At 35.0% G+C, this 17414-nt stretch overlaps 1 protein-coding gene across 4 annotated transcripts in view; it reads left to right on the plus strand.

The window, feature by feature from the left end:
• The window catches only part of RXFP1 (relaxin family peptide receptor 1), a 158932-nt gene extending 143672 nt beyond the window's left edge, over positions 1 to 15260 (plus strand). For 2 of the 4 annotated variants that reach the window (XM_053583507.1, XM_053583511.1), the window contains exons 12-17: positions 2091 to 2162; positions 3141 to 3212; positions 6444 to 6673; positions 8330 to 8740; positions 9732 to 9950; positions 12363 to 15259. In XM_053583507.1, the coding sequence (XP_053439482.1) occupies positions 2091 to 2162; positions 3141 to 3212; positions 6444 to 6673; positions 8330 to 8740; positions 9732 to 9950; positions 12363 to 12664 (1306 nt within the window). In that variant the 3' untranslated portion in view covers positions 12665 to 15259. Of the gene's footprint in view, positions 1 to 2090; positions 2163 to 3140; positions 3213 to 6443; positions 6674 to 8329; positions 8741 to 9731; positions 9951 to 12362 lie in introns of all 4 variants that reach the window. The other 2 variants (XM_053583505.1, XM_053583503.1) reach the window with 2 other exon arrangements.
• Positions 15261 to 17414: the final 2154 nt, after the last annotated feature.

Here is a 17414-nt window from a genome sequence, read left to right on the forward strand (position 1 = left end):
TCTTTTTCTTAATTAATTGCTCTGGTTAGGACTTCTAATGCTATGTTGAATAGAAGAAGATCCTCCCTCTTGATCTTAGAGGAAATCTTTTGGTCTTTCACCACTGAGTATATATATTCATTATGGGTTTTCATATGCATCTTTTTTTTTTATGACAGAGTCTCACTCTGTTGCCCTGGGTAGACTGCTGTGGCATCATCATAGCTCACAGCAACCTCAAACTCCTGGGCTCAAGCAATCCTCATGCCACAGCCTCCTGAGTAGCTGGGACTAGAAGTGCATACCAACATTCCTGGCTAATTTTTTCTATTTTTAGTAGAGATAGACATGTCTTGCTCTTTCTCAGACTTAAGTCCTTTTTTATGTAAAGTAATTTTATTCTGTTTCTAGTTTGTTGAGTCCACTTCATTTCCTTTATACAACTCATTTTTCATGTCATTCTTCCTTTAACATGGCTTCCCGGGCAGTTCCCATCATCCTCCACCTAACTAATGATCTAAAGTTGAGTAAATGTTTTGAAAGAGAACTTTTTCTGAGAAATTTCCTTTAATCAATGATTCTTGTTTCAAGGTGCTGTTTTACAAAGATTCTGAAATTTTCTCCCTTTTAATTCAGCTTTAAATTCCCTTTAAAGACATGCACACCTATAGTTCCAATGTCTTGGGAGGCTGAGGCACAGGATCCCTTGACCCCAGGAGTTCAAATCCAGCCTGAACAACATGGCAAGACCCTGTTCCTTAAAAAACAAATAAATGAATGCCCTTTAAAGTCTACTTTTCATTTCATGTTCCACAAAACACTAGTGAATATGTCACTCTTTGATATAAGATTCATTGTAAAAGATATGCAGTGTGGTTTCATTAATTCAGCTTTTAACTTAGTGAGATTATTTTATTTCATTTTATTTAAACCACTACTGATCCTAGAAAAATGTGGCACCCTTCCACTTGCCTGGTGGAAGTCCTTTCTTAATGGCTCTACCTCCATGCCCATGTTGTGTAAACTCTCCCTCTGTCACTGTCACAATCATAGAGTACTGACCACCACCCCAACACTATTCTACATGTTCTGTCTCATTAATTCACTATGCAAACAACACTAGGATGCAAGTTCTAATACTATACTTTTTATTTGACAAAAAATTGTATGCATTTATCATGTACAACAGACAGAATTCCCTTTCTTAAGGCTGAATAGTATTTCATTATGCACATGTACATTTTCCTTATGCATTCATCCTTTGATGGACACTTGCTTTGATTCCATACCTTGCTATTTATTATGAATAGAGAGCAGCAGATATATCTTCAACATATTTATTTCATTTCCTTTGCATATATACCAAGTAGTGGGAAAGCTGAATCATGTGACAGTTCTATTTTAATTTTTTGAGGAACCTCCATGCTATTTTCCATAATGGATTATTAATCTACATTCCCACCAACAGTGTTGCAAGGGTAACCTTTTTTTCACATCTTCACCAGCATGTATGTTCCATTTTTTGGATAAAAGCCATCCTCAAAGGTGTGAGGTGATATCTCATTGTGATTTTAATTGGCACTTCTCTGGTGATTAGTAATGTTGAACATTTTTTCATATATACACGTATGTTGGCCATGTGTATGTACTCTTTTGAGATATGTGTACTCAGGCCTTTGCCTATTTTTAAACCAGATTATTGATTTTTTTATTGAGTGTTTTCGTTTCTTACACATTTTGGATACTAATCTCTTATCAGATATATAGTTTGCAAATATTTTCTCTCATTCCAAACAATCACTCTGTTGATTGTTTCCTTGGCCATGAAGAGGCTTTTTAGTTTCATGTAATCCCTTTTGTCTATTTAATTATTGTTGCCTGTATTTGGGGGACCATATTCAAAAAATCATTGCCCAAACCCATGTCATGAAGCTTTTCCCCTGTTTTTCTCTAGGACTTTTATAGTTTTACAGATTAAGCCTTTAATCCATTTTGAGTTGCACTATACTTTTTTCTAATGTTTAAAAGTAACCCCAAATCAACAGGTAAACACTCTTTCTCATCCAAGTAATTTTCAGAAATGACTTGTTGCTGCCTTTTCTTAAAAACAGGAATCTTTCCTATAACCCAATCCAGAAAATTGAAGCAAACCAGTTTGATTATCTTATCAAACTCAAGTCTCTGTAAGTATTTACATATGGCAATAGTTTTATGATTAAATAGTTATTCGAATACTAATTATGTATAGTCATAGAATTTCAAATTATAAGCTATATTTCCAGGATATAAAGCTATATATTTTCGGAAGTTAGGCTCAACAAAAACAAATAAGGCTAGTGCTTGCTTGACTATAACAAAGAGCCAGCTATTAGTTTAGTCTTACATATTTATAAACTAAAAATTAAATAATGATTAATCATATTATGTTTTTCTATAAGTCACCAGGAGCTTATATTGGATTGTTTGCTTTGATATTGTTAGCACTTGGTATTTAAGAATTCATTATAGGCATCTTTTACCCCAAGATAAAATATTCTAGATTATGTAAAGCATAACTTGCACCATGGGAAAAAAAAAGACAAAAATTCTGTTAGTATCTATGAATTGCCTTTAAAAGATAAGCTTCATTTTATTTGTCTCCTCAATAAAATGACATTTTATTAGAAAAAAATGATTACTAAAAATTATTAGAAGCTCAGCGCCTGTAGCTCAAGCGGCTAAGGCGCCAGCCACAAACACCAGAGCTGGCAGGTTCGAATCCAGCCTGGGCCTGCTAAACAACAATGACAACTCCAACCAAAAATTATTAGAAAATTTCAAAGGTATAAAACTCTTCTGCTATTGTAATATTGTACAAAGTACAGTGCTTGTTCATTTATTCCACAAATTTTGAGTATCTAGTATTTTCAAAGCATTGTGTCATGATCTGTGAGGATCAAAAAAAAGTCAAATAGGGATGATAATATAACCAATATAACCAACAACATAATCAAAAAAAGGATGAGTTAGGGAAGTCCCTAAGGTGGGCCAAGTATGAATGTTTCATTCAGAATAACTGTTAACTAAAAACATTTTATTAAATTGTCCTTCCCCAAAACTTACTTTATTGTACCACATATAACACATGTTCTTTTGATTGATTATTAATTTGGTATTTTTAGCAGCCTAGAAGGACTCGAAATTCCAAATATCCAGCAACGGATGTTTAGACCTCTTATGAATCTGTCTCACATGTAAGTAGATGTTTTTCTTGTTCTTCTCCTTGATTTTAATCTTTATGTCTCCACATGTATTGTGATAATATATCCATACCCAATGCATCTAATCCCTATTTCCTACTAATTTGACTGCTATAAACTGAATCTTTGTGTTTCCTGAAAATTCCTGTCAAAATCCTGACTGCAATGTAATGTTATTCGAATGTGGGCCTCTGGGAGGTGTTGAGGGCAGAACCATCATCAATGAGGTTAGTGGCCTACAAAAGAGACTTCAGAAACCTCCACTTGCCCCTCCCACCATGTGAAAATACAGCAAGAAGCTGATCGATCATCCGTGCTCCAAGAAGCAGGGCACTGATTCTTCTTTGATCTTGGGCATCTCAGCTTCTGGAACTGTGAAAAATAAATGTTTGCTGTTTAAGCAGTCCATGATAATTTTTCTATAGCAGCTGAAATGGACTAAGGCATGTCTAAACAAAAATTCACTCTTAAAACTTTGATGTTGGGTAGGGTGATTTTTAGTTTTCCATAGTCTGGTAGAATCTCAGAAGAGATTTTTTAAATACCACGGAAACGTGGGTATGGGAAGAACCTATTCAGGCTTATTAGAAGTTCTCATTGACTCTGGGTACCATTCACACACACAGATGTTTGCCTAATGAGCTAGTAATTCATATGCATGGTACAAGTGCTATCGGATGAAGAAGCAGCAATTTATATAAGCAATATAAAATAATTATAAATAAATAATTGCAGCAAATGAAGGAAGGTAAGGAGAAATCCCCCTCAGTGAAAATTGCCCCCAGTGTCAGAGCATGATTGGAGCCAAGTGTGCACAGAGGAAATGGTAAATTTTGAAACTTTCTTTTAATTCAAATAGTGTGTCTGGTTGTTCCTTTCAATACCTGCTTAAGAAACAATTTGTTACCTGGATACAATCTTATGGCAGGTATCAGAATGATGCATACCCTGGCAATTAATTTCTAATAATTTAGAAAGTGTCTTGTCAGCCATTGTCAACACTATAATCTTGTTTATATTTTAAGTCTAACATAGGACATTGGTTTTGTTGTTCATAATTCTTCAGAGAGAATGTTTATAAAAGATTGTTCGCTTACAAAAATAAAACAACCTGACTACATTAAGCAAAACAGAATCTATTAGGAGAAAATGATATAGCTCATAAAATCTGAAAAACATCTAAGGGAACAGACTTGAAATGGGCAGAAACCATGGCAGCAAGAATTAAACAGCCTTCTTATCCAGATGCTGCTAGAGTTACCCACCCAGCAAGCATTCGGTAAAATCCAAAGTTCCAGGCTGGGGGCCTAACTCCTAGCTCTGGGAGGCTGAGGCAAAGGGATCACTTGAGGTCAAGAGTGCAAGACTAGTCTGACCAAGAGCAAGACCTTGTCTCTACTAAAAACAGAAAACATAGCTCAGGGTCATAGTGGGCACCTGCAGTCACAGCTACTTAGGAGGCTGAGGCAGGAGGATTGGTTAAGCCCAGGAGTCTGAAGTTACTGTAAGCGAGGCTGAGGCCATGAGACTGTAGCTTGGGTGACAAGTGAGACTCTGTGGGAAGGGAAGAAAAGAAAGGAAGGAAGGGAGGGAGGGAGAGAAAGAAAGAAAGAGAGAGAGAGAAAGGAAAGAAAGAGAGGGAGAAGGAAGGAAGGAAGAAAGGGAGGGAGGGAGGGAGGGAGGAAGGACCAGAGTTCCAGGAGAGAAAGTCTAATTGATCTTGCTTCGAGCACTTACATACTCTGGACTAGGGGAGTGCCTCCACTGAAGGTCCCTCATGACTTCTCACAGAATGAAGGAGTGAGTCTCTTAGAGATCAAGACACTATCACCAGAAGGGTGACTGGATTGCCAGGCAGCAAAACCAATACATGAATGTCTATTATAATTCTTTTGATAAAAGCAAAACTTCAGTCAGAGACGTGTAAAGTGACATAACCATCAACACTCCTTCCTTCCTCATGCTCTGCTCTCTTCTCCTTAGTAGTTAACAGAGAAAATGTATGTGACAGGATGGAAATATCAGCAAGTGACCCTGAATTTGACAGAAAAAAATTGTAATCATCGAGTTTCTATTTTATTACTGTTAAAAATCATCTTTTTTTTTTTGCCAGAACATATGACTTTGGAGACAAATCGATCTCATTTGAATCTCAATTTTTACATTTTCTGGAGAATTTCATAGCAAATAATTTGTCTCCACTGAAGATCCATCTCCTATGGTGATGATAATATACTTACCTCATAGAGTTCATTTAAGAATTTATTCCTAGGCTGGGTCACAGTGGCTCATGCCTGTAAGCCTAGCACTCCGGGAAGCTGAGGTGGATGGATCGCCTGAGCTCAGGAGTTCGAGATCAGCCTGAGCAAGAGTGAGACTCCATCTCTAAAAAACAGCCAGGTGTTGTGGTGGGCACCTGTAGTCCCAACTACTTGGGAGGCTGAGGCAAGAGACTCACTTGAGCCCAGGAGTTTGAAGTTGCTGTGAGCTATGATGCCATGGCACTCTACCAAGATTGACAAAATGAGACTCTGTCTCAAATAAAAAAAGAAAAGAAAAAAATTTATTCCTGATACCTGGGAAATGCTCAATAAATAGTATTGGGTTGGTAGTAACAATGTAGCAACTAATTATTATCCAGGCGATATCTTTATCAACAGGGGATATCTCGCTATTGATGAAAGAATTCACCCAACAAGTATTTATTATACCCTTTATTATGCATTAAAAACTAGTGTAAGCCATGTTAGCAAATAGTTACAAGTAACAACATAACCTCTATAACAGAAAAGTCATCAGAAGAGAAAGCCCACAACTCTTCCCCTGAGGATTAAAAGGCAAGACAAGTTGCAAAAGTTGCAGCACCAAAAGGAGTTATGTAACAGTGTATTTATATTTACCAGACTCTGAAAACCCAAAAAAGTTTCTCTAGATAGGTTCCTTCTCTTGATCACATGCTAACAGTTTATATTCTAAGACGTGTCTAACAATTGTAAATTTATTATGCCTATTTGTTATTTTCACCCACACAATCTCTTACAGTGAAATCAAGTTCAGGATAACTAGATCTAAGTTTAAGTTTCAGAATTCCTATTGTTTTACACTCTTCTGAGTCTCGCATTAAAACATTTTCTTTCTACAAAGAAAATGGAGACGAACAATACTAATACATGATGACGCTGAACTAAATTTAAAATCGTATTTTGCCTTTTCTTTGTACCTCAGATATTTTAAGAAATTCCAGTATTGTGGATATGCACCCCACGTCCGCAGCTGTAAACCAAACACTGATGGAATCTCATCGCTAGAGAATCTCTTGGCAAGCATCATTCAGAGAGTATTTGTCTGGGTTGTATCTGCAGTTACCTGCTTTGGAAACATTTTTGTTATTTGTATGAGACCTTATATCAGGTCTGAGAACAGGCTGCATGCCATGTCAATCATCTCTCTCTGCTGTGAGTATTTCCTGGTTAAAAAGGAAAGTTTTGAAATATAAAAAAGCATTGCCATTAGAAAATAAATGCTGTGAGTGGTAGCATTATGGGATTTAAAATGTTTTCCCTTCTTGCGTGTATGTCATTTTTATATATTCTATAATTAAAATAGAATTATTTTAGTGATAAGAAAGAAATAATTTATAAAAACAAGAAAATTCTGTCACAGATTAATGAGGTTCTCATTCATTAGTTTGCTCTCATCTAGTGGCTCAGAAGGCATAATATTTCATGCAAGTACCTGAAATCTTTTGCTGTGACTGAATTGCACATTCCATGGTCACATTTTTATATGCAGAGATGTATTTACTTCTTTCTTTGCATGTCCAATTCATAGATATTGACTTAACAGCTAGTTGTTTTTCTGGCCTCCGAGCTACAAGAATATTTTCCATTTATAACCTGAAGTATGTAAATAAGAAAATGCTTTCAGGTAGCACTGATTCCTTTTTAAAAAAAAGTTTTTAAAGTGTGTTTGCAAGGTGTTATGTTAAATAACGACTACAATCAATCAATCAGCAAGCAAGAAGTCAGTCTTCACGTTTGTAGTCTGGGTCGAGTGATCTAGTTTGTCCACCCTCCCTCAAGCAAAAAAGCATCAATGGACTTTATGTTCTACATTTTTATGTATGCTGTCTCATGTATTACCCTTATTTTTGTTCAAAGTCTCATTGTTTTTTCCACAACACACCACAGAAGAAATAGAACTCAAATTGTATTGTTAGCTACAAAATTAGGGGTAAATTTAATTTCCCTGCTGAAGGCTAGAAAATAACTTCAGTGTTAAAGGAGTGGGGTTAACCTTATGGTTTGTACAGAGATGTATAATTTTAGGGTATTGGTGGAAATGTTTGCATACTCAAATAATCTCACCTGCTTTCTGATACGTAATGTTTGCTTAAAAAGAAAATACACCAAGTAGTATATCATATTGAGAACTAATGTTTGGGGTGGAAGAGCCTAAAAAAGAGACCAAGAAAAATGTAAAAATAGAAAGAAACAATCAGAAAAAAATATTTTGCTTAGACTAACTCTGATAAGTAATTTAAGCCCCTCAAAATTGTACTGACTGCAAGGCAGTTCATAATTATTCGTATCTTCTAAATTATAGGCTTCAAAATCCATAGTCATGATTCTGTCACAGGAACTTCTGAATTACTTGGTCTGAGATTTTGGATGATGTCCTTAGCGTATTCAGCTGGAAGAATCTCTGGAGAAGAGCGGAACCCAATGATGTCATCCTCATCTAGGTCCCTAATTGAATACTCAACATAATTTCATTTTATTCATTTATTTAACACTTCTAGATAATAGGTTTAGAATGGAGAACAAAATAATATCTCTGCTTTCATAGGCTTGCATTTTAAAGGAAAACGTATACATGATTACACAATTAACCATAAAAAGTGCTATGAGAGCTGTTACCAGAGAGAGTCGATGAATAGGTCCTCATCTATAAATGAATTTTTAGGAGAATAAATATTACCTCTTTCCAAGGTAGAAAAGACTTGGCTTTTTTGTTTCTATTTTTCTCATATTAAAAATATTACTGTTTATTGATCATTCTAGTATACCTACTTATTTTTGTAAATTCGTGGAACTTTCTGACCCCTCTAGGTGCCGACTGCCTGATGGGAATATATTTATTTGTGATTGGAGCCTTTGACCTAAAATTTCGTGGGGAATACAATAAGCATGCCCAGCTGTGGATTCAGAGTAACCACTGTCAGCTTTTGGGATCTTTGGCCATTCTGTCCACAGAAGTATCTGTTTTACTTTTAACATTCCTGACTTTGGAAAAGTACATTTGCATCGTGTATCCTTTCAGATGTTTGAGACCTGGAAAACGCAGGACGATCACAGTTCTGATTCTCATTTGGATTACTGGGTTGATAGTGGCTTTCATTCCACTGAGTAATAAAGAATTGTTCAGAAACTACTATGGCACCAATGGAGTCTGTTTCCCTCTTCACTCAGAAGATACAGAAAGTACGGGAGCCCAGATTTATTCAGTGGTAATTTTGCTTGGTAAGGAACTCTGTGTCATCAGCCCTTTCATTCCAATACCAGAACAACTTACAAAATTAAACTCCTTATGCCTTCTAATGTTCACAAATTTTTTTTTAAGATCTTCTAATCAGTTTTTCTCAGTAAGGGTGGAGGTGAATTCTATCAGAATTCCCAAAGGGATTTTTCCCCCAAATTAAACCTTTATCATATAAATTCCAACCTGATACAGCCTAAGGAAAAGCACTAATCACTTGTATTTTATGTATTCATCCTAAAAATACTAATCAAAATGTAATTTGGCTCTTTGCCTCTGTAATATAAACATAATGATATTCATTTTATCTCTTCAAATTCATGCAGGTAGCCATGCACATCTTTGGCTTAAGAGTATACCCACAGGGGTGGCGCCTGTGGCTCAAGGAGTAGGGCGCCGGTCCCATACGCTGGAGGTGGCAGGTTCAAATCCAGCCCCGGCCAAAAAAAAAATAAATAAATAAAATAAAAAAATAAAAAATAAAAAAAGTGTATACCCACAACTGTTCCAAGCCAGCAATATTTGAGAAAAATATTCTCAAAGAGCAGCACAAAGTAATCCAAATTTGGGGGGAAAATCACTAAAACTGTGAAGTTTAGAGGCCCAAATATTCATTGAATTGCTATCATTTAATTTCACTATACCATTTTAAAATTAAACATTTCTTCATTCTTCATCACTTTGACAATACTTCAATTCTGGGTGGCCCTGTGGCTCAAAGGAGTAAGGCACCAGCCCCATGTGGCAGAGGTGGTGGGTTCAAACCCAGCCCTGGCCAAAACTGCAAAAAAAAAATACTTCAACTCAAAAAACTATTATTTTTGTGCATCTTAGTATTAATAATTCTTTATGAAGAAGAAAAAATACATGCTGTGTGCTTTGTATCTTTAACAATAGCTCCTAAAGGAATGTTTCATTTATTTGCTTTTTAAAAGTGTTCTTATGCATTAATACTATTTCTTGTGTTCTAAACAGGCATTAACTTGGTGGCATTTGTCATCATAGTCTTTTCCTATGGAAGCATGTTTTACAGTGTTCATCAAAGCACCATAACAGCAACTGAAATACCGAATCAGGTTAAAAAAGAGATGGTCCTGGCCAAACGTTTTTTCTTTATTGTATTTACCGATGCATTATGCTGGATACCTATTTTTATACTGAAATTTCTTTCACTGCTTCAGGTAGAGATACCAGGTACAAGCTTTTTTTTTCCTTTCTTTTTTAATAATACATCTATTTGTGCAGTGTTTCTCTAAGAAAGACAATTAAGACCCTTAACACTAAGGTGGGGTGCTGTGGCTCGTAATCCTAGCATTCTGGGAGCCCAAGGTGGATGGATTGCTTGAGCTTGGAAGTTTGAGACAGCCTGAGCAAGAGAGAGATCTTCTCTTTTAAAAAAAAAAAAAAAGAAGAAGAAGAAGAAGAAGGCTCAACACCTGTAGCTCAGTGGCTAGGGCGCCAGCCACACACACCAGAGCTGGCAGTTCGAATCCAGCCTGGGCCTGCCAAACAACAATGACAACTACAACCAAAAAATAGCCAGGCGTTGTGGTGGGCGCCTGTAGTCCCAGCTGCATGGAAGGCTGAGGCAAGAGAATCGCTTGAGCCCAAGAGTTTGAGGTTGCTGTCAGCTGTGATGCCATGGCACTCTACCCAGGGTGACAGCTTGAGACTGTCTCAAAAAAAAAAGAAAAGAAAAGACTCTTAACATTAACCAATTTCAAGAATTATAAGACAGGTTATTATGCACTTTAGGCTCTACTCATCAATAAAATGTTTACTGGGAAGAAGCTGTTTAAGTTTTTCCATAAAAGCCTAATAGCACAATTATTATTGGAACACAGAACCATGAATAACCAAAACAAATTACACAGTGTTAAAATTCTGATAATCATATATTTAAAATAATCAGAAAGGAAAAGAGGCCAAAACAAGTATAATTAATTAATTTTTTTTAAGAATGTAAGAAATTTTTCTTCCTGAAATAGATGCAATTTAGAGAACATTAGCCAAGAGATTGAGACATTATAGAAGCAAACACTTTTGTTATTTAAAAACATGTGCATCACATCATCAGGGTGACTATTATTGGTGAGGAAAAAGAAAATAAATGTTGGTAAGGATTTGGCAAAATTGGGATGAGCCCTTAGACATTACTGTTAGGAATACTACAGCTGCTGTGGTTAACAACATGGTAGTTCAAAAACTTAAACAGAATTACCATGCACGCTAATAATTCACCTTCTGGAAAAATACCCAAAATAATTGACAGCGGCAGCTATTTGCACACTTATGTTCATAGCAGCATTATTGACAATATCCAAAAGGTAGAAGCAACAGAAGCAACCAGAGATGGATGAATTGATAAACAAAAAGTGCTCTATACACACAATGGATGGTGGTTCAGTCTCATAAAGAAAGGAAATTCTGACAATTGATACAATAGAGATGAACCTTGAAGATATTATGTTATGTTAAATAAGCCTGACATAAAAGACAAATATTTTAGCATTCCACTTGAGTTTCCAGGATTAGTCAAATTCATTAGTCATAGACAGATGGAAGATGAAATAGTTCTAGAGACTGTGGTGATGGTTGCACAAAAATGTGAATGTACTTACTGCCACTGAACTGTATGTTAAAAAAATGGATAATATGATAATTTCTATATTATGCATATTTTACCACAATAAAAATGTGCAATCTTCCTGTTAATTATATAGTCCAGTATATAGTCACATGTCAAAAATTTATATACACATAATTTAAATTTTGTTCTATTCCAAGGATGATGGTGATAGTATTTTACATTTTGTGAACAACAAAACTAGAAATGATAGCATCAATTAAATTATAACAAAAACTCGAATATTTGGTAGTTGCACATAGTATGTATACTAGGGTGATTTTTAAGATAGGTTTAGCCAAAGATGTTTTTGCTGAAATAAATATATGGTCAAAAGCCCAAAAAATGCATACTGATTCTGAAAATCAAATAGCAGAAAAGAAATCTATTAATGGTAATTCTACATCTCCTGAGAAATACTATATGCACTATCTAATAATTAAAACATTTGAAAAGGTACAGTTCCAATACAGTAGAACCTCTGTCAGTTGACTACCCAAGGGACTGTAACAAACAGGTCAACATACAGAGGTGGTCAACATAGGGAACTAGTCCCACTACTGATAGGTACATGTGGTGCATGTCCAATCTATGAAAATTAGGTCAACTTAAGGCGGTGGTCAGTGTAGGGAGGTGGTCAGTGTATGGTGGGTCTACTGTACATAGCAATATGATTTTTCCTAAAATTTAATCACTTTATGTAAAATATTTCTATGTGATGGGATACTTTCATTGTTGTATTTAAGAAAAGCCCCTTAGCAAAGAACCCTGTTCTTTTGTAGCACCAGCTCTCCACTAAAACCCTGGCACTTGGATAAAACAGCCTGAAAACACATACAGACTTGGTATTTAATTATGTGACATCAAAGGAAGAAAATTATGACTCAAAAGGGAGTTGAGGCAGGAGAAGCAAAGAAAAAGCACTTCTATACCTCATAGACATCTATAAACACTAAGACTGTATCATTCTTGTCTTCCAGGTACCATAACCTCTTGGGTAGTGATTTTTATTCTTCCTATCAACAGTGCTTTGAACCCAATTCTCTATACTCTGACTACAAGACCATTTAAAGAAATGATCCATCATTTTTGGTATAACTACAGACAAAGAAGATCTACTGACAGCAAAGGGAGTCAGAAAACACATGCACCATCCTTCATCTGGGTAGAAACATGGCCACTGCACGAGATGCCACCTGAGTTAATGAAGCCGACTGTTTTCACAGGCCCCTGTGAAATGTCACGAATTTCTCAATCAACTAGACTCAATTCCTATTCATAACTGATTCTGAGACCCACTTTTTCACAGAGAATATGGTGGGGTGCTTCAGCAGGAATTTACTGGTATAAAATGAAATGAGTACTGTGATATTAATAATTTATAATAATGGCTAAATAAGTTTACAAGGAAGTGGGGAAAAAAGTTACTAATGCTCATAAAATGGAATTATATTGGTAATGTGTATATATTAGTACATATTTTGCATAGGAAATTAAGAGACATCTACATCAGAGAGATTCATTCATCCTTCTAACATGCATTTATTCAGTACCCACAATGCACGTAGCACTTTGGTAAACTCCTGGAAGTAGACAGTATGGAACCTTTTAAATCTTTAGATTAGATTTAACTACAAAAGACAAACAAAGCACATCTACAACTCCTAGTTTAAAGTAAAACTTTGTCTGTCATACATGTCAGCAAACATAAGAATTGTAGGCAGTTTTAAATAAAGGTTGGAATACTCAGAGAAATAGCATCACAGAAAATGTCTGATTGTTTGCAAAATACTCTGCCAAATTCTGTTATAAGAATCCATTTATCTCTCTGTAAGTCTTCATACACTTGAGAACCAATACAAAATTTATGACTATCAAAAAAAAAAAAGATGCTGTGCTATAAATTCAAAAACAGTATTTCTTAGCCACTTTCTACCCAATTCTGTTTTTGCTTTAAATGAACACCATCCTATGGGGCTGGAATAGGAGAGTAGGAATATAGCAACGAAATGAATCAGGAAAGCTAGAATTAGGATAAACATTTTGATGAATGGAAGGAATTGAGAATCCAAAAAAAAAATTCTCATGCATTCAGTCAATTGGTTTCAACAAGGGTGCCAAGATAACCAGATGAATAAAGAACAGTCTTTTCAACAAAAGATGCTGGACAATTGGATATTCACAGACAAAAGAATAAAGCTGAACTCGTCCGTCACACCATATACAAAAATTAACTCAAGTCAACAACCCAAAAATAAAAGCTAAATCTGTAAAACTCTTACAAGAAAACACAGGGGCAAATCTTCAAGGCCTAGGATTTGGAAATGGATCCTTTGAAATGACAACAAAAGTATGAACAACAAAAGAGAAAATAGAGTATGCTTCAATTAAATTAAAAAATGTTTGTGTTTCAAAGGACATTATCAAGAAAGTGAAAAAGACTACTTAGAAGAATGTAAGAAAATACTTGGAAATCATATATTGGAGATGACTTAATATCTAGAATGTGTAAATAACTTATATACCCTCAAAACAACAACAACAAAATAATAATTTTTAAAAAATGGGCAAAGTACTTAAATTGACATTTCTCCAAAGAAGACATACAAATACTCAATAAGGACATGAAAAGATGCTCAATGTCACTAATTATTAGGAAAACACAAATTAAAATCGCAATGAGATAACACTTCACACCTACTGGGGGCTACTTAAAAAAAAAATCACACCAAAATCAGAAAATAACAAGTATTGGAGAGGATGTGTAGAAATTAACGCTCTTGAACATTGCTGGTAGGAATGTGAAATGGGGCAGCAGTTCTTCAAAAGATTAAAAATAGACACACCATGTGACCCAACAATTTCACTCCTAGATACAAACCCAAAAGAATTTAAAACAAGATTCAGGTAATACTTGTATATGAATTTTCATTGCAGTAGCCAAAAGATGGAAACAACTCAAGTGCCCATCAACTGATGGATTTTTTTTTTTTTCTCAGTTTTTGGCTGGGGCTGGGTTTGAACCCACCACCTCTGGCATATGGGGCTGGGGCCCTACTCCTCTGAGCCACAGGTGCTGCCCTCAACTGATGGATTGTTAAACCAAGTGTGATACATACACATATAATGGAGTATTATTCAGCCATTAAAATAAATGAAGCTTTGATAATACTATATTCTCATACATAAAGAATGAAATGTCAGTCATGCATAAAAAGACAAATACTGTATGACTGCACTTACATGAAATACCTAGAATAAGCAAATTTATAGAAACGGAAAGCAAAATAGAGATTATTAATGGGTTAGGGTGATGGCTAAGAAGTGCAGGGTATCCTCCTGCACTAAAAAAATGTTTTAAAATTATTCATGTTGATGGATAAACAACTCTATGCTTGTACTAAAAGCCATTGAATTGTACACTTTAGATGGGTGAAATTTATGGTGTCTGAAATATCGCAATAAAGCAGCTACAAGGAAAAAGACGAATTAGCATACACTGATTTGGGAAGGAAAGGTTTATGTGTGCATGTTTCATTCTAAAGAGAAAATAGTTGGCATCAAGAGATGGCTTTGCCTTCTATTGGCACAGCCAGTACAAAAGGCATGAAGTTTTAAGCTAGTTGTTCTTTTCTGGCCTGTTGGAATTTTTTGCTTTCATACCATAATTTGAAATCTTTGAACAGGAAAAAAAAAATGTTAGGAAGTTTTAAATACACTAAAAATGTCTGGAACATGAAAATACTGGAAACAAAAGCAAAATGCATTTGTTAAGTATATAACTGTATAGATTTATTTCTAAAATAAATTACCTGAAGTTTAATTCTATTAAAAACATGATTGTTTTAGGTTCTTTCTGTGCTTCCTTGAAATGATCTCTACAAGTTTTCTACATGAAAGAATGTGGTATATTTTCAACAAAATTCAGAACACAATAGAAAACTGTAGTTCTGCTTATAACATTTAATAGCTATTTATATTTTTATAATAACTATAAGGTACAAAAAATAACTTAAGAGCCTATAAAAACAAATAATAAAAACCTAAAAAATGAAAACATTTAAATTCTTTTATAAGATTATTTTAGAGCCATGTATTATTTAGAAGTCTTATTACTAATATTAAGTAATAAAATGGGGAAGTATTCTTCTTTGAAAAATCTAAAAAAGAATAAAAAAGCAATAATGAAAATGAGATAGAGAAAATTTAATCCTACAAAAATTAATGTGTTAGGGTCCTACAAATGCAGTAAATTTACAAAACACACATCTGAAATTTCCATTAACATTTAAAATATTTTTAACTGATTTTCTGAAGGACATTTGGCTTCCTGCCTACTCAATCCACTCACTCTTCAACCCTTACACCTCTTAAAGTAACTTCTATTAAATTTAAGTTGATGAGTAATTACTAACATAGTACATAACTAGCTCCTAATGGTTTTCATAAAAAGTGCAACAGAAAGCACTAAGTTAATCCAGATTTGTCTCTTAGAAATTTAATTTTGGTCCAAGATTCATGGCTCATGGTCTAGGTCATATTAACCCTCTAAATCAAGCAAGCCAAAGTTCTTTTAAAATCTGTATGTATCAGGAATATCTCAACTTTTGTATTTTACTATTTTTAATTTAAGAACTACCAATTCATTGTGCCAATATACAAGCTCTTCCAAGTAATGACTGGCCAAATCAAAGCAATTTAGACACTGATAAAGTTGAAAGCAAAGAACAAAGGGGGAGAAATACAGCTGTAATTGTGAAGTCATGAATTTTACTTGACAAATTAAAGTATAAATGAATTGACATTTGCATGGGATAGATTGATCCATTCTAGGTAAAAGACCTCAAAAAAACCCACAAATTTAATTTTTACTAAGTTCCTCCTCTATTCAAGAAAATTTTTCATTACTAGCCTCATTCGCTCTATTTTAAGTCTTTTTCTTATCAACAGACTATGACAATTTCATCTATTTCTATAGCTTCATTACTACATATATGCTAATGATTCCCGTATTTTTGCTTTCAGCCTGTTCTCTTTCCTAAATTGGTCACCTATATATATAACTGCTGTTAGACATTTCCACCTGTGTTATCTCATTGGCTTTTAAATGACATTATTACGCTTGGATCTTGATTCTGACACCTGATTCTGCTTCTCTAGACCCTGTCTTTGATAAATGGCACCCAATGCCCCAAGCTAGAAATCTAAGAGATATCCTTGACTCTTCCCTCTCCTTTACCCACTGTATCAAATCACCCAGTTCTCCCTTGATGCTGTCTCATGCAAACAAATCCATCTACTCCTCTTCATCCCAAATCCCAGTACCTTAGTTGGGGCCAACACCATGTCTTACTGGTATATTTGCAATAGTCTTCTAACAAGTCTCTGTAATTTGTTTACACTTTTAATTTGTTCAGGTGATCTTTATAGGTTTTTAGAACTTTCAAAAAAAAAGGAATCCAAGGAAGGAAAAATTGAATGTTACCTAGTTACCAGCACAATATCCTACTTTGGGATGGTACACATAGTATTACGCTCTGGGTTCTCCATAAAAACATATATATACATAGAGAGGAATTGACTGTGATTATGGAGGCTGGCAAGTCTAAAAATCTGGAGAACTGATGTCCCAGTTTGAGTCTAAAGACTGGCAGGCTAGAGAACCAAGAAAAGCTAGTGTCTCAATAGAAATCTTGTCAGACAGAAAGAGCTGATGTTCAAAGCCAGAATTCCCCCTTGCTCAGGGAGAGTCAAGCCTTTTGTTCTCCTCAGGCCTTCAACTGATAGAATGAGGATGACCTGCGTTATGGATGGCAATCTGCTTTACTCAGTCCACTGATTTAAACACTAGTCTCATCCAAATACATCCTCACTGAAAAATCCAGAATGTTTGACCAAATGTCTAGACACACATATCCCAGCTGACACATAAAACCATCACAGATGGGAAGAGTAAATAAATTGATAACTATTAGTAAATCTAAGAGCTACATGGGTAGATGTGATGTAGCATACTAATTTTGGTGTCAAAG

This window comes from Nycticebus coucang, chromosome 1, assembly GCF_027406575.1.
Source record: "Nycticebus coucang isolate mNycCou1 chromosome 1, mNycCou1.pri, whole genome shotgun sequence".
NCBI lineage: Eukaryota > Metazoa > Chordata > Mammalia > Primates > Lorisidae > Nycticebus > Nycticebus coucang.